The sequence below is a fragment of the Eurosta solidaginis genome, chromosome 2 (assembly GCF_040869045.1).
Source record: "Eurosta solidaginis isolate ZX-2024a chromosome 2, ASM4086904v1, whole genome shotgun sequence".
NCBI lineage: Eukaryota > Metazoa > Arthropoda > Insecta > Diptera > Tephritidae > Eurosta > Eurosta solidaginis.
This window is the reverse complement of record NC_090320.1, coordinates 206,593,518-206,621,223: the sequence shown is the minus strand read 5'-3', so window position 1 is coordinate 206,621,223 and position 27,706 is coordinate 206,593,518. Positions and strand designations below refer to the sequence as shown.

At 38.5% G+C, this 27,706-nt stretch overlaps 1 protein-coding gene across 6 annotated transcripts in view; it reads left to right on the top strand.

Annotated features, from left to right (window-relative positions):
* The window catches only part of drongo (Arf GTPase activating protein drongo), a 275,048-nt gene that overhangs the window by 236,084 nt on the left and 11,258 nt on the right, over positions 1–27,706 (top strand). For 3 of the 6 annotated variants that reach the window (XM_067766996.1, XM_067766999.1, XM_067767000.1), the window contains 5 exons: positions 4,931–6,018; positions 11,355–12,365; positions 12,537–12,650; positions 20,862–21,059; positions 27,328–27,680. In XM_067766996.1, coding sequence (XP_067623097.1) covers positions 4,931–6,018; positions 11,355–12,365; positions 12,537–12,650; positions 20,862–21,059; positions 27,328–27,680 — 2,764 coding nt within the window. Of the gene's footprint in view, positions 1–923; positions 943–4,930; positions 6,019–11,354; positions 12,366–12,536; positions 12,651–20,639; positions 20,728–20,861; positions 21,060–27,327; positions 27,681–27,706 lie in introns of those variants that run through there. The other 3 variants (XM_067767001.1, XM_067766997.1, XM_067767002.1) reach the window with 3 other exon arrangements.

Genomic DNA, 27,706 nt, shown 5'->3' with positions numbered 1-27,706 from the left:
ACTACAAATATACATATATATAGCTGATAACCAAGCATGACTTACAACTGTTCGCGAAATTACTAGACGTTAGGAGAGATGGGTGAACGAGAAAACCGAGGGTTTAAAAGCAGCGCAAGCTGTCAGTAATCAGTTCGATTTAACCATGCTTTTGTGAAGTATAATTGTACTAGTCCCAAAGTAGACTAACAGCGGAAATACGTACGTATGTATATATGTATATGTAATATCTGATCAGTCGCACCTTTTATGTTCAAACCGGGTCTGCTATAGTAGTAAACAGGATCGAATTAACCCTCAGCGGGACCCTAGGCAACCATTAATTTGGGGGCCCTTTTTTTCACGTCCGTTCCCTTCTTTTTTCGAATAAAAAACACAAACTTATATCTTTCATAAAAATTTTGTTGTCACAATGTAATAATATCAATAAATTTACTATCTACTGTCGCTTTCTACATTCAATATCGATTTTGTTCAATAAATCTGACTCAATGCAAAGTATACCTAACATCTCGAGTCTCTCTTGTCGCGTTGCAGCTCTTTCAGCAGCCTAGATTCTTTTTAACTGGATAACCTGTTAGTAATAATCGCAACAACAAAACACAGCAAGCAGCGACACTTATGTACAAGCCAACGAAGAACATTCCGCAAATATAACCAGCAGCTCGAAGTGAAGAGATATCTGACGCACACACATGTAGTCATCAGCTGAAGTAGTTACTCACACATACACACGCATAAACTACAAATATACATATATATAGCTGGTAACCAAGCATGACTTACAACTGTTCGCGAAATTACTAGACGTTAGGAGAGATGGGTGAACGAGAAAACCGAGGGTTTAAAAGCAGCGCCAGCTGTCAGTAATCAGTTCGATTTAACCATGCTTTTGTGAAGTATAATTGTACTAGTCCCAAAGTAGACTAACAGCGGAAATACGTACGTATGTATATATGTATATGTAATATCTGATCAGTCGCACCTTTTATGTTCAAACCGGGTCTGCTATAGTAGTAAACAGGATCGAATTAACCCTCAGCGGGGCCCTAGGCAACCATTAATTCGGGGCCCTTTTTTTCACGTCCGTTCCCTTCTTTTTTCGAATAAAAAACACAAACTTATATCTTTCATAAAAATTTTGTTGTCACAATGTAATAATATCAATAAATTTACTATCTACTGTCGCTTTCTACATTCAATATCGATTTTGTTCAATAAATCTGACTCAATGCAAAGTATACCTAACATCTCGAGTCTCTCTTGTCGCGATGCAGCTCTTTCAGCAGCCTAGATTCTTTTTAACTGGATAACCTGTTAGTAATAATCGCAACAACAAAACACAGCAAGCAGCGACACTTATGTACAAGCCAACGAAGAACATTCCGCAAATATAACCAGCAGCTCGAAGTGAAGAGATATCTGACGCACACACATGTAGTCATCAGCTGAAGTAGTTACTCACACATACACACGCATAAACTACAAATATACATATATATAGCTGGTAACCAAGCACAACTGTTCGCGAAATTACTAGACGTTAGGAGAGATGGGTGAACGAGAAAACCGAGGGTTTAAAAGCAGCGCAAGCTGTCAGTAATCAGTTCGATTTAACCATGCTTTTGTGAAGTATAATTGTACTAGTCCCAAAGTAGACTAAATTAAGACCATATTACAATACTGAATATTGGAGTTATTTATTCGGCAGTTCAGCGATACGAACGTTAGCAGAAGGTGCAAAATATCAGGAAATCCACAAATTCGTTATTAATTTATTTGTCATCCATCATTAATCATTTACTCATTCATTATTCTAGTTGAAATTTCCGCTTTGAAGGCTTCTACACCCTCTGTTCCAAAAATAACCGAAATTTTTCAAAATAAAAACAACCAGTGTACATTTTTAAATAACTTTTTATTATTCAATATACTCTTCTTTCACTTCGATACACTTCTTTGCACGCTCATACAATTTGTCAAATGAATCGGAAATGTCCTTTTTTAGAACATTGTCTAGTCGGTCATTGTCGGTCGTCGTCTTTTGAATGCGATAAATTGAGTTTTATTTATTTGAGTAAAATTTATTTTCAGTTCTGATTATATTTTTCTTTCACTCTCTAGAATTTTATGTTTATAAAAAAATTTTAGAATCTTTTTAATTTTTCGGTCCCCCTAAAATCGGGGGGCCCAGGCAGCTGCCTATACTGCCTACTTGTTAATCCGGCCCTGGTAATAAATATAGATACGATTCAGTTATTTTTTATCTGTTTAACTCAGATATGGAAGTGCATATTTGCTAGCACACATTTCTGAAGATGATGAGCAATTAACCAAGTGCATTTACCTGCTTTTGTTTTGCTCTGAGTAACAAAGATATTTAAGTTGAATGATTTACCGTGAATTCAGGTGATTCATTATAAAAGAAGCAGAATCTCATTGAAAAAGTTGCGAATGACATTGAGTATTATAAAGATCAAGAAGATAAGTATTGTTGTTGCTGTAGCTTGGGATGGCAAAAAATAAAAAAATGTTATACTCCGGATAGTAACGAGCAACTCAATGGTTGATCTACAGATATGACGCCTTTCACCTGTTTTATATACCTCCTGGTTTGTTGGAAGATAGAAAAGCAAAAGTGTGGAATAGTAGGCTCAATGAGCTCAAACCAATCGTTCCGGGGGAAGTCGGAATTTGCGTGTATTATTGTCATGTCCGTGGCCGTAGATAAGCTTTGGATGAGGTGCGATCAAAATAGGAAAACACTACAGGGGAGTTCTCGGTGTACTCTACCCTTCATTGTGTTAGTAAGCGAGCTTCTAGTAGAGCTAGAAGCCAGCAACGTCCAAGTGTTTGCCTATGTAGATCAGGGGTAAATTTCTTAACAACCGAAGCGATGGAGGATAAAACGAAAGTTGTCCTTTTTACGAGGTGATATAAGATTTTCATTTTCAGGACCCGCTTAATTGAGAAAGTATCTATTATTATTATTATCTATTATTTTGGGTATAAGACGTTTCTGAAGGCCCAATGTGAAGGATACATTTGGCGGAATTAAGGTTTATGAAAAGGTGGTCTCTGGAATGCTGCTGTGCATTGGAAATGGCGAGTGTTACCAACTTGTTAGTGTCAGTTTAGCCGTGGGCGCTGCTGAGCATACATTTGGTGGATAATTTGCGCAACACGACTACGGCCCAGTCGTTGATTAGGCTACGTGATATGTGCTATAGGCTTTCTGACTTCGAAGACTTTAGCATTGTTACCAACTTTGAGTTCATCCCAGATAGAACAGAGTATTGAGTGCCGATAACTCTCCGCATGAGCTTCAACGCAGTCATTTCTTCAGGATAGAACTGGGGATACGAAATAATCTGGGGTTGTTTACTAGTTAACTGATTCGCGATTGGATCAAAGTCCGAAGGGAATTATGGTGGGGTGAGTATTCTCTCAGGAGCTCGGCGTAAGCCATGATTTCCAAGCAGGAGTTGCCGCGATTCGCGATGCCTGAGTTCGACTACGATATGACGTCACTTGCGATTACATCGAACTATTGTACTTTTAGACTTGGGATAATCTGGTCTCCTATCCTAGCTACATACCGGGCCACTGTTTCGCGGATCTCTGTGCGCGCATGGGTACAACTGAGCCAGACAAAGAAGGCTGTTGTAAGCAGTTTGTAGTTCCACCCCGGGACAGCTGAGGAAGCACTCAATAAGCAGCAAATCTTGTAGAATATCGAAGTTGTTCTTGCAGGCCGTGAATAGCAGACGCTCTGCCAAAATCATTATGGTTGACTAAGGCTCTTTTAATGGTGGATGTAATCTTGCATGAAAAAAGCTGAGATGGACTCGTTGAATCAATTCAAGCTTGACTGTTTAATTTGTGCCAATAATAGTGGAAAGTATTTCGGTATCAACTTACTTGGATCTTTGCAGTATTTTTTCAGGGGCGACGTCGGTCGTATGCGAAACTATATTGTGGCAACTCGACGACTTACTATGTAGCTATAGCTTATGTCTCAGTTATCTTATCAGACATTCATGCTGTCCTTGTGAGTTTCTTTTAACCTAACCCATGTGTGCGCCGGACGGATTTTCGACCGAAAACGCTCGCTCCTAATTTAAGGTTGTGAAGTGACATAAGGAGTGACATAACGTCAACGATCACAACGTCAAATTTCAAATGGTTATAATTTCAACAAATTTCTTTGCCTGTGGCGCTTCTGCTTCTTGTTTCATTACAGAGCGAAATCGGACTACAAGCTGGGCCGATGAGGATTCCTTTGAAATAAGAATAACATGTTCGTGTAACCAATTCTGCGGATGTTATTTGCTTTTGTGTTGATCTTAAACTGTTGTATATGGTTATGGTCTTTTTAGTGAAATCGCCAAAAGGTCAAACGGAAATTTCCTAAATTGCAATAAAGGCAAATTAAGAAAAGTCATAAAGTCACTTGACCTCATGACCGCTTGAAGGGAAGGTGAGTTGATCTTAGGGCCTTTTGAAGAGGTCATAACGTCTGTTGAACTTTTGGCCGTTGACCTTATGTCACACCACCATTACCCTCCATAGTTCATGCATTTCGTGGAGCTGCTTACTCCAGTAGGAAATTTACAAATACTTAGATGTTCCTTCAAGCTGAAACGCTAGGGTTATCCTACCACTATCTTAGGGATCTTCAGATCCTTACCCTATTAGCCGTTTAACTTTGCAATTTGAAATTTATCTAATTTTTTAAAATATTGCCTTTATAATTCATATTAAATCTGAAGCCAACAAATCCTTTGAAATTCAATCTTTAATTTCCTTTTGGCATCCGGTTTTTTCAATAATAAATAAAATAATAAAATATTTTCAGGACTATTTTCAAAATTTTCACGCCAATATTCTTCTAACATTGTAATATGCCTTTTCTCTTTGTCATTCACAGTCGCGGTCTCACCCCTCCACATCGTGTGAAATCGATTTCCATGGCCACATTTACACAAGACGACGTCGATTATATAAGAAGTCATGGAAATGATGAATGCGCCAAAACGTGGCTAGGTCTTTGGGATCCCAAACGTGCTGTGCATCAAGATCAACGCGAACTGATGATTGACAAATATGAGCGAAAGCGGTATTACTTGGAACCAGCTAGTCCATTGAAATCTTTAACAAATGCAGTCTCTCTTAAAAGTTGTTCTACGGCGGTGGCGGCGGCAGTGGCAGCAACATCAGCAGGAGCGTCCATAACAACCACAACTGGAACGAGCACATCGCAGCAGGCGGCGGCAGCAGGTGGCAGCAGCAGCGCACACAAGAGTAGTAATGGTGACGGTGGTGGTCATGCGGATTTGGTACATATTTCTAATGGTTCTGGTAGTGGTGGACATAATGGTAACGACAATAACAACAAACAACGTAGTTTCCAATTAACACCGCCCAGTACACAACGTACTACAATGAATGGTTTGCATAAAGCTTGCAAAGGAGCAGCGGTGTTAGCGTCCAGTGCTGGTAGTGGTGGTGCTGTTGGCTCAACAGCAATAAGTCGTCCACAGCATCACCTCCAGCAAAATCTAAAACAACAACAAAATGGCTATAGTCAAAGTCTGCAAGATGCATTTATGCAAAAAGTCGACAATAATATAAACAACATCAGCAATAACAACAACAACAACGAGCTCAGTGTTTTACATATGACAACAAATCGTATGTCTGAAAGTAGTAGCGCGACGAGTGTTAACGGTTTTGGTACAGATGCAGATTTTGTTGCTGATTTTGGTTCAGCGAGTATATTCGATGCAACAAATACAACAACAGGCAACCACATTAAAATAATTTCGCCACCACTTATGAATGGTGGTGCTGGAGCGACATCTAGTAATGGTTATGCTAGAATACAACCATTGAAACAGAGACAGCAACAACAACAACTTTTGAATGGAAATAGCTCGCAAAGTGAATCGATCGGTGGTAATAGCACATCGGAGAATTTTGCTGATTTTGAACATGCGCCCATCTTTAATGCTGCTGGTGAGTACAAATAATGTTGTTGATATACGCCTACCTATTTTGTTTGCGCCTGTTTTTGTCCATTAGACTGGATCGGTCCTCATGCCAAATAAAAAAAAACAAAACAAAAAACAAACAAAATTTTTCCATTTTTTTTTTATCTGTGCACTATATTTTTTTTATTTGGTATCTTTTTTTAGTCTTGACAGTTGCTGAGTATGGCGATGGTTTCGTCGTAGTATACGTGCCGAAGGTTAAGCTCAGCATACTGACTTATGGCGTGTACTTCCGCTAGCTATTTTTTTCTTTTTTAGTCATTTTTTCACTGTGTATGCTCTTACTAACTTTATTGACCATCATTTTGTATAGAATGTCCATAGTTTAAGGTATTGGTATCGATGGGTACAAATCTTTTATGTCGAATGATACCAGCTTGCTATTTTTTATGAGACACACATCTTTAATTTAGTCTACCAGTTCCGCTGTGTTTGTAATGGTATATTTATTAAATAATTCTAGATTGTCTCTCATTACAAATTCCAAATTTTTTGAGAGTTTATATGCCGGTGTTGATCGGTAGTTGATTATTGGTCTCTTTGTTAATTTTTGGCATTGCATTCATTGGAGGCGCAGAGGGGTTCATTAGTGTTATCAATGATGTTCGGATTTTTTTTTTTAGTGTTGTGGCCAACTTTATTGCATTCTTCCCTTGGATCCTTTCCAATTTTCTCGCATCCCGGATCACTTATTAATTTCTCAGTCCCTTCTATGTAATATTTTTTGTTCATGAGTACCATAGTGCTCACATTGTCCGCTTTCGTTGTTATTAAGCCATTAATTTTTAATTTTTTTTTTTTAATGATCTGAATATATTCATATTCCTTCGTGCACCTCTCTTGCAGTCTCAACTTGCACACTTTTATAATCTATGTGCTTATGTGCCTCTTGTGTTCCTGCTCATCTTAACCTTCTGCTAACGTTCGAATCGCTAAAATGTTGAATAAATCACTCCAATATTCTGTATTGCAAAATGGTCTTTATTAGATTACTTTAGGAGTAGTACTTCACAATTATACTTCACAACCAATAGCGTGTTTAAATGAAAACTGATTAGTTATTACTCAGCTTGCGCTGCTTTTATACTCTCTGTGGCCTCGTCCGCATATTTCTCCAAAGGTCTAGACGTTTCACCATCTCCTGCTTGGTAATTTAGTTATATGCGTGTGTATGTGTGAGTAAGAACTTCGGCTGATGATTACATGTGTGTGTGTGTCAGATATCTCTTCACTTCGAACTGTTGGTTATGTGTGTGCATGTACTTCTCGTCGCCTTCCATGTATGTGTGTAAATGATGAATGATGTGTTCATGTACACAAGTATAGCTTGCTTTAATGTTTTTGTTGTTGTGCCCTTATTTACCAACAGCTTAGTGGTGCTAAAATTCGCCACAATATCGTACTCTTTGATATTATATTTAAACCCCTTTATTAGCACCCCACCTTTCCGCTCGCTAATTGGTACTTCTGTCAAATTTTCAAATTTTGGTTGGAACTGTGGGTCGGTTTGTTTGACGCCCTGATTGCTATTTTGCCTTTTTATAAGATTGCTAAGCTTCTTGTTGAGGGTTTTGTACTTTAGTTCCAACGTCTTCCTAATGCCTGCGCCCTTTTGAGCTATATGAAAACGAATTCAAAGCTGAAAGAGACGATTTCAGCTCTATTTGCATGAGTTTAAAAAAATCAAAATACAATATTCATGAAACTCTCCACAAAAGCTTCAAATTAATGGGCGGGCTTTTACACCGTACGCTTGCAAGTAGGGATGCAACATCGCCAAAAAAAAACATCGATATTCTCCCAAAAAACATCGATGTTAAAAACATCGGTCTAAACATCGATGTTTTTCCGATGTTTTCATTTTAAATCAAACAACCGATATAATGTATTGCCAGAAGTTTTTTTTTACTTTGAAAGTACGGGCTTTTCCATACTAGCTCGCGTTACACAAAAATAGGATTTGAATGGAAAAGCCCACTAGTGTTCATGTAAATTTATCAATACTTACAAGCCAATGGGTTTAAAAACAACACACACATTCTTAATAAAATAGGAAAGTTTTTATATAGGTACATATGTAGTTTTTAGGAATTTCCTTCAAGGAACTTTAACATTAATTGCACTCATCAATATGATTGTGATGCACAGGTACAAACGTTACTTGTTTAATTACATAACAAGTTTTGAGATCGAGTTTAGGAAAATGAGCTTTGACAATCTGCTTCCCAAAAAGCCTATTCCTATCCTGAGTGACGGTTTCGGCAGCTTCTGAGAACAGCCGTTCACTTGGCAGAGATGTGACGACAATGGGGAGGTATATCCTTGCAATCATCGCAAGTTTTGGGAACACGGATTTCATATCCTACCAAATTTCAATTTTGTTGGTGTAACACGAGACGAAAGGAACATATGAACTTCAGTTTCACCAGCATTTTTCGAAACAGAAGGTGAGTCGTGTTTCATGTTCTTGCGAGTCAATTGTTTGTGATACTTCCACATGTCAAATTCGGAGTCATCATTATCAGATCCATCAGATATTTCACAATCAGTTACAGGTTCGCTGTATTCGCGCACATATTTATTTAAATAGTTAATTACTTTGGCTTTGGCCAAGATATTTTTGAAATGCATAAACTTGAATCTAGGATTTAGTGTAGTTGAAATCGCAAAAATTGCAGAATGTTCCAGATCAACAAATCTTTTTAGAAAATTCTTTTTAATTTCCTGTTTGAAATTCGAAATTATTGTATTCTTCGGTTTAATATTTTCAAACTCTTTATTGACGCAATTTACGAATGGAATGACTTTGCTCACCATAATGTGGCTGCCTCAAGAAACTTCGTTTATTAATGTTTCAAATGGACGAAGTAATTCTACAATTTCTTTAAGGCAATCTACTTCGTGACTTGAGATTATTGAGGGAGCTAGGAGTCTAGTCAAAAGTAGTGCTCATACAATGGGCGCCAATTCAATGAACCGCTGTAACAATTAAAAGAACGAGTTCTAACGTGCGCGAACATCGAGTATCAATTTTTTGATTTGACCTTCTTTTAACCCCGTTTCCTTTTGTCGTTTTCTTATTTCGTCGCTTGCACTAACACTCTTTTTTATGAACTTTACAATTTCTCGAACTTTATTTATCAAATCGGCGCAGTCCCTTGACTCGTCAATAGATTTAGTTACGACTAATCGTGTGAGCAAAGCAAGGAATAATTATTTTTTCTCTAAACATTTCACGACTAACTTTCATCACCATGTGGTCATCATCTGTAATGATGGCCGAAACTTTGTCTATAGAAATGTTCCACTCTGCGAAAATATCTGTAAGATTTTCTCATATATATGTAGATGTATGTCAGTTCAAAAATTCCCAGGGTTCCACTGTGGAATCTAAACTTATCCAAAAGACATATTGTAACACCTGCAAATGAGTTATTCTGAATTGTCTCTGTTCAAATATCATAGGTAATGCAAAAGCGCGTTTTTTTTATAAATATTTAGGAATGGACGATGTCGATGTTTCTCGATTTTTTTATCAGATGTATCGACGATGTATCGTCTAGCAAAACATCGATGGTAACATCGATATTAATGGGAAAAACATCGATGTTTCGAAAACATCGATGTATCGTTTGCATCCCTACTTGCAAGTAAAAAACTAGAGAAACAGGTGACTTTTGTTTAGAATTTTTGTTTGACTTAATTGAGTTCGCGTCTCTAGTTGAAGATGGTAAAAAAGACTTTAAGAGAACCATCGACTGTCAGTTAAGTGCAACGCAAAAATGTAAACAAAATTTAGCTGTTTTGTTGGTTTGCGATAGTAGATTTTTGCGATGTGCTAAATATTTACAATTATATTTAACTGGGAATGGAAAAAAATGTTGCAAATGAAGCTATATGCAGATTTCTATCACTGTGTACAAAACAAGTGTCATATCTTATCCGTCAACTGCCTGACAGGGTGTTCAAGATGGATGCTTGATGATCAAGAGATACAGAATGAGACCACGATAATCAATTGAAAATTCGGTGATTGGTTCTATTTGTAATTTTGACGTTTAAGCAGAAGTTATCACACTTGCTTTGTTCACAATGATTGCTATTTTCCAGTTAAATTCTAATTTGACTGGAAATGGTGAAATGAATACTAATTGGGGAAGCAAATAAATATTGTAACGAATTTAGGGAAATTCCGTGCTTAAATCAAAACTGATTCCTGCCTACTCAGCTTTCGCTGCTTTTATACTCTCTGTTGCCTCGTTCACCCATTTCTCCTAAGGTCTAGTAACTTCGCGAACTTCATGATTGGTTACCAGCCATAGGTGTGCATGTATATTTGTAGTTTATAGTCTCTCGCATAGCCATATGCGTGTGTATATGTGAATACTACTTCGGCTGATGATTACATGTGTTTATGAGTATCTCAGTTGCCTTTGTATGTGTGTAGATGATGATTGATTTGTTTACGTACATACGAGTGGCTGCTTAGTATCGGCTTAGGGATGGTAGTATCACTTAGTGATGTTAATATTCGTCACAATATAAAAAAAATCGTATCTTAGTTTGATATTATGTATAAACGTGAAAGTTCAGATTTTTGGACATACGGGCGGCAGGGCGTTTGTCATTGTGACTTGTGATTGTGAGTCTGATGGATTTTGATGAATTTTCAAACACGGATCGAATGGCTATATTTTTTTACAAAAGACGGCCCTGGGTACAATAAGTTTCAAATTTTATTAAACGTTATCTCTAAGAGTATTGACCTTGACCAATGATATTGAGTTTAAGGATAATATAAATTGAGAAAAACGGAATTTTGAAAAGCGAATAGGAGCTTTCTGGGCCCGTTCAGGAGCATTTTAAGATTATTTGGAGGCTACTTAGGTATAATTTCTCTTTATTATTTCATAATTGTTTTCGGGATTATATCGGTTTAGTTTCAGTATAGCTTCGGGTATATTCGTAATTTTTTTCAAGATCTTTGAGGACTTTATCGGCAACGCTTTCGAAATCATGTCGGGATTGTGTTCGAGATATTTCGAGGTTGTGTTCGGAATTTTTTAGACATTGTTTTTGGTATAATTTTGAAACTATTTTTGGGATCATTTCTTGACTATTTGACAATTATTTTAGTATCGTTTCGGTACCAGTTTTAGATCATTTGCCGCCCAATACAGATAACTCATAGAAAATTAGGTTAAAAAGAAACTAACATTAGCGCCTCCTTCATTTTGACTATGACTATGCCCCATAGTATCTTAATATTTTTGATACATGTCGCAATTATTTTTCGTATAGCGAATTATCAATTCATAAGAACAAATGTGATAAGAAGATATGCTGGAGGTAGCGATAACAGCAGCCCTAATGATTCTAAAGCAATTCCGCCACCTGTGGTACGTGTACGAGCTGGCATGGATAGCCAAAGATCTAGTAGAGGTATGAGACAACCACCGTCGCCTAGTAGAGGTGATGACGCACAGTCACCTACGAAATTCAAACAATCGGACATGGCAGAAGAATCTGGTGACATAAGACAAGCCACAGTACATTCTGATATTCAAGATAAAAACATTAAAAGCCCAGATAAACTATCATCACCAAAAATTCTAACACCCGGCTTTGAAGCAACGAATAAAACAACAACTCAAAAAGCGGTCGATGAGCTCACAAGCCAATTAAATGCACCACAAATATTTACATTCGCGCCAAGCGTCACACAAGCCGAGTACAGTGGCTATTGTCCACAACCACGTTGTACCGAATTAACGATTATAAATAACAATCAAACCGAGAATCTAGATCCAAATCAAGATCAAGGTGGCTTTTGTGGTGGTAATATACCACAAATTGATTGGAGTCGCTATGCAAATAATACACCATGTTGGCCACCTGGCAGCAGTACCTGTCTACAAGGTAATCAAACTGCAGCAGATCCTATGATTGCTGAAGCAGTAGCAGCAAAATTACAAAATCCTGGTGGCGATCCAAATCAACAACAGCAATCACAACAAGGTCCAACACCATTTTGTCCAGAAGTGAAATTTTGCGCACCAATGTCATGCCCTATACCATGCTTACCACCACCATGTTCGCCGCGCGTTTGTCCACTTCCACCAAATTGTGCCGCAACCGCCAATGGTGATCAACAACAAGCAGCAGATGCCACTGTCGCTGGTCTTAGCTATGGTCCAATACCGCAACAAACAATCATAAATACAGCACAAACGCGTTCACAAAATAATGGAGGCGGTGTAGGAGGCTGCGGCACTCAAACTGAACCATGCCTGGAACCAACACCATCGTACAGTACGTTATATAATCGATCTTATTGTCAACCACCTGTTTGTGCATATTCAAATCCATTTATACAACAAACAAACATGGTGTTACCGGCACAATCGCCACTACAAATGGCGCCAATGCCAGTTCCTACTACCCCCGAATGTAACAATCCGTTTCATCCATATTGCATTTCAGGCTGTTGTCCGAAGGGTTGTATGCCAAGTAATTCAATACCAGTGGGCGATCCAATTATAGATCCATCATGTAATATGCATTCAGCATATAGTAATTGTTTTTGTAATAATTGGTGTAAGTTCGTTCGTTCGTTTGTTTTATTCTTGTCTTGTTGAGTTGTGTTTCAGTTTCAATTTAGTATTTTCAGTTTATTTTACTGCTTTTCGTTTTAATTGCATTTTCCTCGTTATGCTGCTTAATTTTTTTTTCACAGTTCATGCTTTGTTGTTGTTGTTGTTACTTAAGACATTTAATTTTCTTTTTGCTTCTTTATTAATATTTTTTTTTTGTTATTTTCTGGGTTGTAAAAAAAACGTTGAGCTTTTGACTCAATAACACTAAAAATAATGATAATTCCCACACAATTGCTGGAAAAAGCTACTTTCAAACCATTCTACTCTTCTCAACTTTATAAAGCTACCAGCAAACCCGGCAGACGGTCTGTCCTAACTTTGGTCTAGCTGCATAACTTGTAAGAAGTTTTTGCCTCTTAATCTTCCTCCCATTTTTCTTACCCTTTTATTCACCCCTCCCTTTGCCTTTCTATTTCTTTACGTCTCTTTCTCCTCCCGTCTTTTACCTCACTTCTTTTCCGCTCCATCTATCCCTATCTCTTCATCTTGGTCCTACTCGATCTCTTTATCAGTATTTTTCTCGTTCCCTCTTTTCTCTCTGGTTCTTATTCTTCTCCATCCCTTATTCTCAGTCCCAATCGGTCCCTAATCCATTTCAATAGTGATCTAGGCAAAGTGCTACCTATATACCCAAAAATTCAGGCCAATCGCACCATGAATAGAATTTGTTCGAATATCTCCTTCCCTCGTCTACTTCCCGGAAAAAGTATCGTAAAGACTAAGCTAAGCAAAGGGCTACCTAAGTACCAAATATCAGGCAAATTGAACCGTGTATATAAATAGTTCAAATAGATTGGTTCCTGGTCCACTTCCCCGACAAAAACTTCACAGGAACACTCTCCTGATTGCTGTGAAGTTATCTTGCAAATTTGTATGAAATCGGAATGGTTTCGGAGTTCATAGTCTACATGCAAATATACATCCTTCTTTATATATATGGAAGAAGATAATCCAATACATAAAATAAATTTAAGTATGTGTGTATCCATACCGCCTATGGACTCCGAAATCCCTCAGCTGATTTATTTCAAATTTCTACATTAGCTTCATAGAAACCAGGAGGATGTATCTGTGAAACTTTTTTCGGAAAGTGACTATACGAAAACATCGTACTTTTTATCTGATTATCTAGAAATTTATTAAATATGTTTTTTGGGTGACATAAGGCCAAAGGCTTAAACGTCAATAGACGTTATGACTGCTTCAAATTTACATAAGATCAATTGATTGCATGACCCCTTCAAATGGTCATAAGGAGAAATGACTTGATGATATGTCTTTATTTGAGTTTATGACCACCAGTAAATGTCCTACTTAGGGTGATAGATCCTGTTTATTCGAACCGGTTTTAAGCCGGTTTTTTTCTTAATTTTTTGGCCTTTTTTTTATCCTAAAATTTCGAATATCGAATAACCCGGTTTTTTTCTTCGGTTAACCGGTTTTTCAGAAGGACTATAAAGGTCTTTGATATACGGCAAAACTCATGTTCTTTAAACATTGATTTTGTACTTAAACACTGGCCAATTTCCCGTTCATGATTCTTTTATAGATTACGCTTCCCAAAGTGAAACAAAGAAATATGCTGTAGCATTGTATGATCGTTTGTTTGGGAAGAATCAAGTTGATACATCTGAATCCAGTACAGAACTAAGTGTTTTGGATTCAGAAAATGATTTAAAGAGTGAGTTGGATAAGACCATTCGCGATATCCAAAACCCAAATCATTTAGCGAAAAAGTGCGGCAGAGGTTTTTAGGCGACTTTGTATGCTTTGCTAAATGTCAGAAACGGACAGAAAATCTTGAAAAATTGTATAACGCATTACTGACAAAGTCTAGCACATTGAGTGAAAGAACATTTTGTGTCTCAAGTTTCATAAAGACTAAAGAAAAGAATAGATTGAGCCCGAAACATTTAAACTGTATTTTATTTTTAACAGATTACTTTAATCGCAATAAGTAAAGTCTTCACATATGACGACTTTTTGTTACCATAAATGAATATTTTACTGTGAAATGAAATAAGACTTAATAATCTCTTGTTTATAACTGTATTAAATACACATTGAATTTGTTTAGTTTTTAATAATCTATTTACCCATTGGTATGTTAACCTTTTATTTTTAGCCGAACAGAAATTTTATTATTTTGGGCAAATATTAAAAACCCGGGTTTCCCCGGGTTTGAGAACTTAAAACCGATTTTTTTATAACTAACATTTTTCGAATAATCGGAAAACCGGTTTTTGAAAAAAGTCGAACAATCGAACACACTAGTCCTCTTACTTCCGCAGAATTGGTGAGATTTTTAGTTTAATATATTCCTATTTCAAAATATTCCTCATCGGTCCAGCTTTTAATCCGATATTGCACTGTAATTCAACCTGAATTAGGAAAATTAGCGCCATGGGAAAAAATTTTGAATAAAAAATTTAACGATCAAAATTTTCACAAAGTTTAATTTAATACATTTCTTCTTATTTCAAAAAAATTTTCGTTGGACTAGTTTTAAATCCTATTTTTCACTAAAATGCAATCGGAGTATAGAAAAAGAAGCTTTGCAGTTAAAAATTTGGAATAGAAACTTGCGCCATGTTACCATTTGAAATTTGACGTTGAGACCATTTTATATGTTCATAACTTCAACTGACTTTGTGGCTATTTTAAGTGGTCATAATGTCAATCGGTGTTATGGCCGTTGACCTATTTTATGCTAAATATATCACACCTTATCCACAATGACTGACAGTTTCATTTGGAGGCTTAGAATATACTATAACGAATTTTAGGAAACTCCGCTTATTTTACACCTTTTGCTAACGTTCGAATCGCTAAACTGTTGAATAAATAACTCCAATATTCAATAATGCAAAATGGTCTTTATTAGACTACTTTGAAAGTACTTCACAATAACACTTATACTTCACAACCAATAGCGTGCTTAAATCAAAACTGGCTGCTTACTACACAGCTTTCGCTGCTTTTATACTCTCTGTTGCCCCGTCCACCCATTTCTCCTAAAGTCAAGTAACTTCGCGAACTTCATGCTTGGTTACCAGCCATATATGTACATGTATATTTGTCGTTTATAGTCTCTCGCATAGCCATATGAGTGTGTGTATATGTGAGTACTACTTCGGCTGATGGTGAGTATCTCTCTGCTGCCTTCTATGTACATGTGTAAATGATGATTGATTCCTTTACGTACGTGGCTGCTTAGTATCGAATTAGTGATGCTAGTATCACTTACTGAAGTGAATATTCGTCACAATACGTATGCCTGTCGTAAGAGGCGACTAAAATACTAAATTGAATCAAGGGCTTATGTAGCGCAACCCTTTCAAGGGGCTGCCAGCCTAATTTATAGCTTCTCCAACACAATTGTCAACCTCACCTACCTGTGGCAAATCCTGTTTCTTTAACAGCCGAGACTCTGGTGACCCCAAGCTCCTCATGGATCTAGGGGGTGGCCTAGAAGTTTTCAAGTGGTCATACTAAATCTTTCCCGAGATGGTCGGGCTAGTACCTTAATGATGATTGTTACCGGAACGCACCGGATCCGCATCCGGCAAAGAACCATCAACTTCGATAACATACCACAAAACCTTCGGAGAGGGTCCTTATCGCTACAGCAATAACAACAAACAACAAGTTTCCAAACGCCAAAAAGTAGCCATCTTTACCATCCTGTTAGGGAGTTGACGGATAAGATATCGGTTTTGTTTACCACAAGTGTAGCTGGGTATAGAATTACGTTTCTAGTTCCGAGGATTTCAAAGAAGTAAAGTGCAAAATATATGTGAGCAGTAGACGTCTTAACGAAAAACTGGTTGAAAAATTGCAAACAAAAACAAGTAAGGAAGGCTAAGTTCGGATGTAACCGAACATTACATACTCAGTTGAGAGCTATGGAGACAAAATAAGGGAAAATCACCATGTAGGAAAATGAACCTAGGGTAACCCTGGAATGTGTTTATATGACATGCGTATCAAATGGCAGGTATTAAAGAGTATTTTAAGAGAGAAAGGGCCATAGTTCTATAGGTGGACGCCTTTTCGGGATATCGTTATAAAGGTGGACCAGGGGTGACTCTAGAATGCGTTTGTACAATAAGGGTATCAAACGGAAGGTGTTAATGAGTGTTTAAAAAGGGAGTGGGCCTTAGTTCTATGGGTTTACGCCTTTTCGAGATATTGCCATAAAGGTGGACCAGGGGTGACTCTAGAATTTGTTTGTATGATATGGGTATCAAATGAAAGGTATTCATGAGTATTTTAAAAGGGAGTGGGCCTTAGTTCTATACGTGGACGCCTTTTCGGGATATCGTTATAAAGGTGGACAAGGGGTGACTCTATAATTAGTTTGTACGATATGGGTACCAAATAAAAGGTGTTAATGAGTATTTTAAAAGGGAGTGGGCCTTAGTTCTATTGGTGGACGCCTTTTCGAGATATTGCCATAAAGGTGGACCAGGGGTGACTCTAGAATTAATTTGTACGATTTGGGTATCAAATGAAAGGTGTTAATGAGTATTTTAAAAGTGGGTGGGCCTTAGTTTTATGGGTGGACGCCTTTTCGAGATATCGCCATAAAGGTGGACCAGGGATGACTCTAGAATGCGTTTGTACGATATGGGTATCAAACGAAAGGTGTTAATGAGTATTTTAAAAGGGAGTGGGCCTTAGTTCTATGGGTGGACGCCTTTTCGAGATATCGATATAAAGGTGGACCAGGGGTGACTCTAGAATTTGTTTGTACGATATGGGTATCAAATGAAAGGTGTTAATGAGTATTTTAAAATGCAGCGGGCTTTAGTTCTATAGGTGGACGCCTTTTCGAGATATCGCCATAAAGGTGGACCAGGGGTGACTTTAGAATTTTTTTACGATATGGGTATCAAATGAAACGAGTATTTTAAAAGGGAGTGGGCCTTAATTTAAAAGGGAGTGGGCCTTAATTCTATAGGTGGAAGCCTTTTCGGGATATCGTTATAAAGGTGGACCAGGGTTGACTCTAGAATGCGTTTATACATTATGGGTATCAAACGAAAGGTGATAATGAGTATTTTAAAAGGGAGTGGGCCTTAGTTCTATAGGTTGACGCCTTTTCGATATATTGCCATAAAGGTGGACCAGGGGTGACTCTATAATGTGTTTGTACAATATGGGTGTCAAATTAAATGTATTAATAAGAATTTTAAAAGCGAGTGGTGGTAGTTGTATATGTGAAGGCGTTTTCGAGATATCGACCAAAATGTGGACCAGGGTGACCCAGAACATCATCTGTCGGGTACCGCTAATTTATTTATATATGTAATACCACGAACAGTAATCCTGCCATGATTCCAAGGGCTTTTGATTTCGCCCTGCAGAACTTTTTCATTTTCTTCTACTTAATATGGTAGGTGTCACACCTATTTTCCAAAGTTTTTTATAAAGGTTTATTTTGCGTCAATAAACCAATCCAATTACCATGTTTCAACCCTTTTTACGTATTTGATATAGAATTATGGCACTTTTTTTATTTTTCGTAATTTTCGATATCGAAAAAGTGGGCATGGTCATAGTCAGATTTCGGACATTTTTTATACCAATAGAAAGTGAGTTCAGATAATTATGTGAACTGAGTTTAGTAAAGATATATCGATTTTTGCTCAAGTTATCGTGTTAATGGCCGAGCAGAAGGACAGACGGTCGACTGTGTATAAAAACTGGGCGTGGCGTTAACCGATTTCGCCCTTTTTCACAGAAAGCAGTTATCGTCCTAGAATCTAAGCCGCTACCAAATTTCACAAGGATTGGTAAATTTTTGTTCGACTTATGGCATTAAATGTATCCTAGACAAATCAAATGAAAAAGGGCGGAACCACGCCCATTTTGAAATTTTCTTTTATTTTTGTATTTTGTTGCACCATAGCATTACTGGAGTTGAATGTTGACATAATTTACTTATATACTGTAAAGATATTAAATTTTTTGTAAAAATTTCACTTAAAAAAAAAATTTTTTTTAAAGTGGGCGTGGTCGTTCTCCGATTTTGCTAATTTTTATTAAGCATACATATAGTAATAGGAGTAACGTTCCTGCCAAATTTCATCATGATATCTTCAACGACTGCCAAATTACAGCTTGCAAAACTTCTAAATTACCTTCTTTTAAAAGTGGACGGTGCCACGCCCATTGTCCAAAATTTTAGTTATTTTCTATTCTGCGTCATAAGCTGAACCCACCTACCAAGTTTCATCGCTTTATCCCTCTTTGGTAATGAATTATCGCAATTTTTCGATTTTTCGAAATTTTCGATATCGAAAAAGTGGGCGTGGTTATAGTCCGATATCGTTCATTTTAAATAGCGATCTGAGATGAGCGCTCAGGAACCTACATACCAAATTTCGTCAATCGGACGGACGGACGGACGGACGGACATGGCTTAATCAAATTTTTTGTCGATACTGATGATTTTGATATATGGAAGTCTATATCTATCTCGATTCCTTTATACCTGTACAACCAACCGTTATCCAATCAAAGTTAATATACTCTGTGAGCTCTGCTCAACTGAGTATAAAAACTATTCGAACAGTCGAATCTGACACTAGTAAAATGCAAAAAAAGCTACAGCTTTTCTAGGTATACTTCGAATAGTCAGTTGCGTTGTGTTGCTTGGCCGGAGCGTCCCCGTCCATTTTCAAAACATGACCTAGCCAGCGAACCTTTGGGTTTTTATTCGCTGCGCTGTCGTCATATCTGCGTAAAGCTCATACAGCTCACTATTACATCTTCTGGAGAACTATTCTCCCGGAGCATCTCATCTTTTCTCGACACCCCGTCCATGACTCCGACCCATACATCAGCACAAGGTATGATGAACGACCTGTAGGGCGTGATTTTTGTTGGTCGAGAGAGTACTTTACTTTTCAATTGCCTACTTACTGTTGTATTAACGATAGAGACACTCCCGAAGGCTTTGGGGAGTGTTATCGATGTTGATGGTCCTTTGCCGGACTTAGATCCGGTACGTTCCGGTAACAGAGCACCATTAAGGTACTAGCCCGGCCATCTCGGGAACGATTTATATGGCCACATTAAACCTTCAAGGCCATCCCTCCCTCCCCACCCCCTAATTCCATGAGGAGATTTGGGTCGCCAGAGCCTCGTCTGTTAATGAAGCAGGATTCGCCGGGGGTAGGTGAGGTTGACAATTGGTTTGGAGAAGCTATATATTGCGCTGGCAACCCCTTGAGAGGGTTGCGCTACACAGCCCCTTGAATCCCAATTGCCTACTTAATCCAAATGAGTGTACGGCTTGTCAAAAAAATGGTTTGCGTCCATTGTCTAGCATTTTCTGATTCTGGAGTACATTATAAGACTTTTGAAGTGCTACTGAAGCACATTTTAAGTACATTTTACGGTTTCCGAAGTATACTTGACTATTATGAAGTATAGTTTATCGTTTCTGAATTACAATTTGTTATTCTGAAATACAAATAGTTATTCTGAATGGTTATGGTTTTTGAAGGAAAGGAGTAGTCGATAAGTTATAATCGATTATTTTACCAAACAATCGAATATGAAGTGCTCTGGCTGAAAGTGTTGTTACTTTTGTTTTTATATGCGTAAAAGTAGAAAGGAAAGCTGTATTGGTTACGTAGATTGCTGTGGCGTTGATTAAGAAAATACTTTGCACAAATCCAAGGCGAATTCAGTACCAGGTGGTGTTATCCCATCAGCTGATTGCTTCTTCTTGATATTTTGCATACAGTGCATAGGCACAACAAAATGTCAGTTTGTCAAAATCAATGCTAATTTTCATTTGACTTGAAAATCATCTCCACGGCATATTGGGTTGAATTAGCTTTGCCAACACTTTGTATAAATTCGCCCTGGCATAAATCATTGTTAAATTACTCATTTAAATTTATATAATTTATAGGCTGTCCACCACATTATCCTGGCGGAAATTTGTACTGGGGCGATTATTGCAATTACTGTTGAAAACTCCAGAAAACCAAATACCTACTAATCCCTGATTTGTATAAAAAATCTTTATATACTTACTCATATATTTTAGATTATTTAACGCACGGACTAATAAATTATAATTTTTTAATAAAAAAAGAGAAATTTCAAATATTTTTTTTTGTATTTTTGGCAGGTCTTCCAATACCCAATAACAACACCTCGCGCATAATGAATAATCAACACAACAATAGCCAAAGCAACAACAATAATCTAAGCTCAACACCCAGTGAGGATCGATATGCGGCACTCAAAGACTTGGACGAGCAATTACGTGAAAGTAAAGCAGCAGCCACAGTTGTATCAGCCTATGGCGTAGAAACATTTGCCAACAGTAAGTACCTTTGTACATGTATTAGAGGTTTACCCCGATCACTTTAACTTCGGCCGCAGTGTAGGGATCGTAGTATATTCGCTGAGGCGGCCCCAGCTGATTCTATGTACTGGAGCGACTCGGTGTAACACGACCTAGTTTCTCGCGGATCGTTCAAAACTTGTCATTTAAGGAGTAGCTCCTTGCGGAGGGAACGCCCTGTCATTAATTTACTACAGGAGTGTGTCGAACCTGACTCCGGGCCAGAGAGTACTTCTGTGCCTACCGAAAAAGAAGGCATATATTAAAAACAGCCACTCTCTTCTATATATCTTTTGCAAAGTGTGGTTTGGGGGTATAGAATGTACCCACGGCAGGTATGGCTGTTGTTGTTGTTGTAGCAGTGCTTCGCCCCATCCAATAGGAGTGACCGATCACAAATTGTCATCAATATCCTCTAACGGGAGTCAAAGGAAACTTACTGTTTCAACACGGGTGGACCATAATGAGAGGAGTGTTAGAGGCGTTGGTTCTACAATACAGTTGAAGAGATGGTTGTTGTCATGTGGGGACACGTTACAAACAGGACATATGTTTTGTATGTCGGGGTTGATTCTGGATAGGTAAGAGTTTAACCTGTTACAGTATCCAGATCGAAATTGAGGTAGAGTGACTCACGTTTCCCTAGGGAGTGTGCGTTCCTCGTGTGCAAGTATTTTTCTTTGAGTACAGGATTCACCGGGCAATTCCTGACCTAGAGGTTCGACGCCTGTTTGTGGAGTTCACTGAGGACCTGCTTGTGTTTTTTGGCTTCATACGGCTGTGTTCTCATGTGCCGTATTTCCTCATATGCCTTACGGAGATGACTCCTTAGATGGTGTTCTGGGGACATAAGAAGACAACCCTTGGCGGTTCTGAGGGCAGTATTTTGGCAGGCCTGTAGCTTCTTCCAGTGAGTAGTCTTTAGGCTTGGCGACCATATCGGGGACGCGTAGCAAGCAATCGGCTGGGCAATTGCTTTGTAAGTGGCAAAGAGCATTTCTTTTTTTCCCCAAGTAATGCCAGCAAGAAATTTGGGGATTTTATTACGGCTCTGGATTTTCGGTACAATTGCGGCTGCTCACCAAAATGTTGATCCTGATCAAACGCCACACCCAAGATGTTGGGGTGTAAGGCAGTCGGTAGCGTAGTGCCATTTACGTGGATGTTCAAAAAGGTCGACATTTGGGACGTCCTTGTTGTAAATAAGGTCGCCGGTATGCCTGTCGTAAGAGGCGACTAAAATAACCAAATGATTCAAAGGGTTGTGAAGCGCAACCCGTTCAAGGGGTTGCCCGCGGAATTTTTGGCTTTTCCAAGCCATCATTCTCATCTACCCGTGGCGACTTCTGTTTCTGCTCTGGCTACCGCAAGCTCCTGATGGAACTAGAGGTGGGGTGGGATCGCGGAGAAGGTTCAATGTGGTCATATTAAACCGTTTCCGAGATGGTCAGGCTTGTACTTTAACGGTACTTGTTCCAGCCCGTACGGCGTCCCTATCTGGCAAAGGACCATCAACATCGATATCACTCCTCAAAGACATGGGGCAGTGTCTTTATCGCTACAACAACCGCGTCAACTTTTCTCAGCTTTATAAAGTGTGTTCGAGTGTAAGCAATCCCTGGAAAGAATCGGGGATAGGGCGAAGCATACATCTATATTGGATCTCAAAGCATAAGGGAATGGATTGGAATGAAAAAAGCGTATAAACTAGCCCAAAAGGACGCATTCCTCGAAGCTGATTAAGAGAAGGCGAAGGCATTATATGGTCACAAACAATTGCGTATCGCCCACTGCATCCAATGCGTTCCACTAGACAAGCACTCCATAGAGAAGCATCGGTCTGGTTACCAACTTATAAAACCAGTGTACGACACTTGGCGAAAACCCCCAACTCTTACCGTTACCCACCCTTACAGCAGAACAAGGCACCCATGGTCTTCGGAACCATAAGCACAATATTGAGTTTCCAAGATAGCTTCCTGTCAGAGAAATTTCAGCCCCTTCAATGCTCTTTACCTTTGGTCCGTTTGTATTTGTTTATTACCATCTTCCCTATAATGAATTTCCCTGTTAACATCTTTCCGAAGCTCCTTCCATTTTTGCTTCTTGCTGCTAATGATAGCTCAACATTGGCTTGCCCCATTTGACTGTCCATTGTATAAACTTTCCTTAAGCGTTGGCAACTTCGCCTTAGCTAGGGTATTTCTCCCGCGATCAGTAAGTAATCGAGCTTTTTATGTAATTTATTATCTTGGAACTGGCATAGCAATGAAGTCTTCAAGCACTTTCCTCTTCTATTTAGTCATGTGGCTCCAAAGAAGCTTTTAGAAGCCAAGGAGTCACTGTTTCTTCGCAGCCAGGTCTCCTAAAAGTGCTCTATCAGCCGAAATACATGACTGTTAGTCCCAGACTAGTTGCAATGTTCATTACTCGTGTTCCTTTTGAGTTCATCGTCAATGGCAACTCCTTTGGATAGGAAAGTGACTTTTCCATATGTAAAAATTAAATTAAAGTGTAGATAGGACACATATCGATGTTACCTTCCTGAACTGGACAAATTGCTCGCGACCACGCAGATAATTTGAGGTTCACTGTTTGAGACTAGATGCAAGGTAGGGCTGTTTACAATCGATTAGTCGGTGAGTAGCCACTTTTGAATTTATTGAACATCGACTAGGTCTGGTATTCGATTTCAACATAGTCGAACCTGTCACTAATCGGCACCATAGAAAGGTACAGGATTGTCTGTCAATCCTACAAAACTGTACTAGGGTTCTTAGCCAGAAGGAGGAAACTATCCAATGGAAGCAAAATACCTACAACAGAAATTTCCTATGGAATGCTCATCTAAATGCTACTTTAAACAAAGCAACAAGAGCTTTCTTCGACTGTACTCGACTGTATACTTAATATTGCTGTGAAGAATTACTCACCTATGCTGCCTTGGTTTGATGACAGAAGACCACGCAAAGAACAACAATAACAAAACTAAACAAACTGCATCGACTAGTTTGTATTGGCATACGGGTGTGATGACAGACCTCTTTGGGAAACAAGGAATCCATATACTGACACTTACTCATAGGTCTGCTTCACTGACGGAAAAACAAGAGCTGGCACCTTTGCTTTGCAGTCTTACACAATTACTTCTAAGCTAGTGGATGAATGCATTGGAGTCCTAATTAATCTGGGAGCCAAGAAAAAGGTTTGTTAGGATGGATTCCGGGTATCAGGGATATGAAGGTAAAGAGCAAACAGACAACTGGGAAGCAAAGCAGTTCAGACGACACTGAATTGAATGGTCAGGGCAAATGCAAGTCAAATTGTTTAAACTCCCAGCAACGAGAATATCATCCGAACTAATTAATCTAAACAAATAGGACCTCCGAACTTTTACTGGGTACTAAACGGTGCACTGTAGTCTACGATATCACGTAAATAAGGTGAATCTATCGATACACAAATCTATCGCTTCGACGCCACGCTCTGGCAAAGCAGAGACTACCATCCAGGAAGTGTGACTCTTAATCTCTTTTTAAGGCTACGGGTACTTAAATACATTAAAAGCCACCACATACGATAATAGGCTGAAAGATCAAGCACAATAGATCTAAATAAAGGTTGCAGGGCATCGAGGCTAATAATAGAAATAATAATTTTCAAAGCAGACTTTACTGGATGTATTTTTAGTTCACTATATACATATTGACACATAAGTATACATAAGTCACTTATCGTACCCGTCCTGCAATATGGAGCAGCAGATAAAGTGGCTATGGGATTGTTCGAGATAAAAGTTCTTCGAAAGATTTATGGACCTCTACGCGTTGGCGATAGCGAGTACCGAAGAAGATTTCATGATGAGCTATACGCAGATATCCACATAGTCCAACGAATTAAAACGCAGCGGCTGCGCTGGCTAGGCCATGTTATGCGAATGAAAGATGATGCTCCGGCCAAGAAAGTGTTTCTATCGGAACCCGCCTGTGGAAGCAGAGGTAGAGGGCGGCCCCACTCCGTTGGAAGGACCAGGTGGAAAACGATTTAAACTCCCTTGGTGTGACCAATTGGCGCCAGTTAGCGAAGCGAAGGAGCGACTGGCGCGCCTTATTGGACGGCCATAACCGTTTAGACGGTTAAGCGCCAATTAAGTAAGTAAGTAATATACATATTGTAACGATTTTTGGAAATCGTGGTTATTGTACACCTTCTGAAAATGTTCGAATCGCTAAATTGTCGAACAAACTGGTCCTAATTAAGATGACTTTGAGAGTAGTACTTCACAACCAATAGCGTGTTTAAATAAAAACTGATTACTGGTTACTCAGCTTGATCTGCTTTTATACTCTCCGTTCCTTCGTTTCGCCTTCTAGAACTGCTGTATCTCCTGCTTGGTAATTGAGCTACATATATGCGTGTGCATGTGTGAGAAACTACTCCGACTGATGACAACAAGTGTGTGCGTGAAATATCTCTTCGTTGCCTTCTATATACACTATGGAGCAAAAGTGAACACTTAAGAATCAATTTTGCAGGTTATGTCATACACAAACCGAAGTGTTATAATATGACAGAAATCAACCAGGTTATTAGCATTGCCATTGTTTTTGGAGCAAAAATTAATTAATAAACAAAAACAACAACAAATGCATTTAACGCAATTCGTCTTTAAGTAAGGATAGGTATAGTGTTCACTTTTGCACTCATTCAAATTTTTTTCACTTGGATAAAGTAGGAGCGGCGTTAAATACCGTTATTCGGTATTTTACTAAGATAAGGGGTTGACTTGGTATTTGCTATTCCAGCTATGATCAGTTTGTCCTAGTTCGCTGTGAAAAGTGGAAATATTAACCTTTATTTACAAAATGAAGTCGCGTAACAACAAAATGATTGCGGAGGTAGAAAAGCTACTTCAACTGGGCAAGTCTACACGGGAAGTTGCAAACCAACCTAAACTCTCCCAATCACAAGTGATGAAAGTGAAGAAATTTAAAAATTTGGCCACTCAGTATTGCAAAAATGGCCGATCAAAGAAGATAAAGAGTAGCGAAGCGAATCTTCTGGCACGTTTCTTAAAGACCGGGAAAGCAAAAACAACAAAAGAGGCATTGCAAAGTATTAATTGTGAAGCCAGTGTGTGGACTGTCCGGCGTGCGCTTAAAGGAGTTGGTTGTTTTCCTGCAAAAAATGCCCAAGAAGCCTAAGCTTTCAGCAAAAAACAGATAAGCTCGGATAGCGTTTGCAGCACGTCATAAGGATTGGACTATTAATGAGTGAAGACGCATTCATCTGACCATAGAACGCGTATCCAGTTATTAATAGTCCAATTTTTATGACGTGCTGCAAACCCTATCCGAGCTTATCGGTTTTTTGCTGAAAGCTTGGGCTTCTTGGGCATTTTTTGCAGGAAAACAACCAACTCCTTTAAGCGCACGCCGGACAGTCCACACACTGGCTTCACAATTAATACTTTGCACTGCCTCTTTTGTTGTTTTCGCTTTCTCGGTCATTAAGAAACGTGCCAGAAGCTTCGCTTCGCTACTTTTTATCTTCTTTGATCGGCCATTTTTGCAATACTGAGTGGCCAAATTTTTAAATTTCTTCACTTTCATCACTTGTGATTGGGAGAGTTTAGGTTGCTTTGCAACTTCCCGTGTAGGCTTGCCCAGTTGACGCAGCTTTTCTACCTCCGCAATCATTTTGTTGTTACGCGGCTTCGTTTTGTAAATAAAGGTTAATATTTCCATTTTTCACAGCGAACTAGGACAAACTGATCATAGCTGGAATAGCAAATACCAAGTCAACCCCTTATCTTAGTAAAATACCGAATAACGATATTCAACGCCGCCCCTACTTTATCCAAGTGCAAAAAATTTGAATGGGTGCAAAAGTGAACACTATACCTATCCTTACTTAAAGACGAATTGCGTTAAATGAATTTGTTGTTGTTTTTGTTTATTAATTAATTTTTGCTCTAAAAACAATGGCAATGCTAATAACCTGGTTGATTTCTGTCATATTATAAAACTACGTTTTGTGTATGACATAACCTGCAATATTGATTCTTAAGTGTTCACTTTTGCTCCATAGTGTATGTGTGTAAATGATGATTGATGTGTTCATGTATGTATATACGAATGGCTGCATCATGTTTTTGTTGTTGCGTGGTTATTTACTAACAGCCTAATGATGTCAACATTCGCCACAGTACATATGTACTATATACATATACTTCATCTTTTTTTAGATTCGATTAACAATGGCATTAATCCATTCAATCATCAACAAGTAAATCCGTTCCAAGCTGCCAATCACGGCACATCGCCATCAACAGCACAAAACTATTTTGGTCAAATGACAGTGATATCAAATAGCAATGGTAATGGAAATCATAGCAATGGCATAACGTCACAACAAGCGACACAATACTATAATTACAGTAATGGTATTGGTAATGCAACAAGAACGGCAGGTACGTTTCCGCACACTGTAATGGCGACTGGACCAAGTGGATGTGGATTCGCATTGGGTACACTACAATCAACGGCAATCTCAGCTACAGGCGCTGGTGGTGGTGGAGCATTCAATAATCCATTTTCGGTAAGTATTGTTTTTTTAAATCAAAA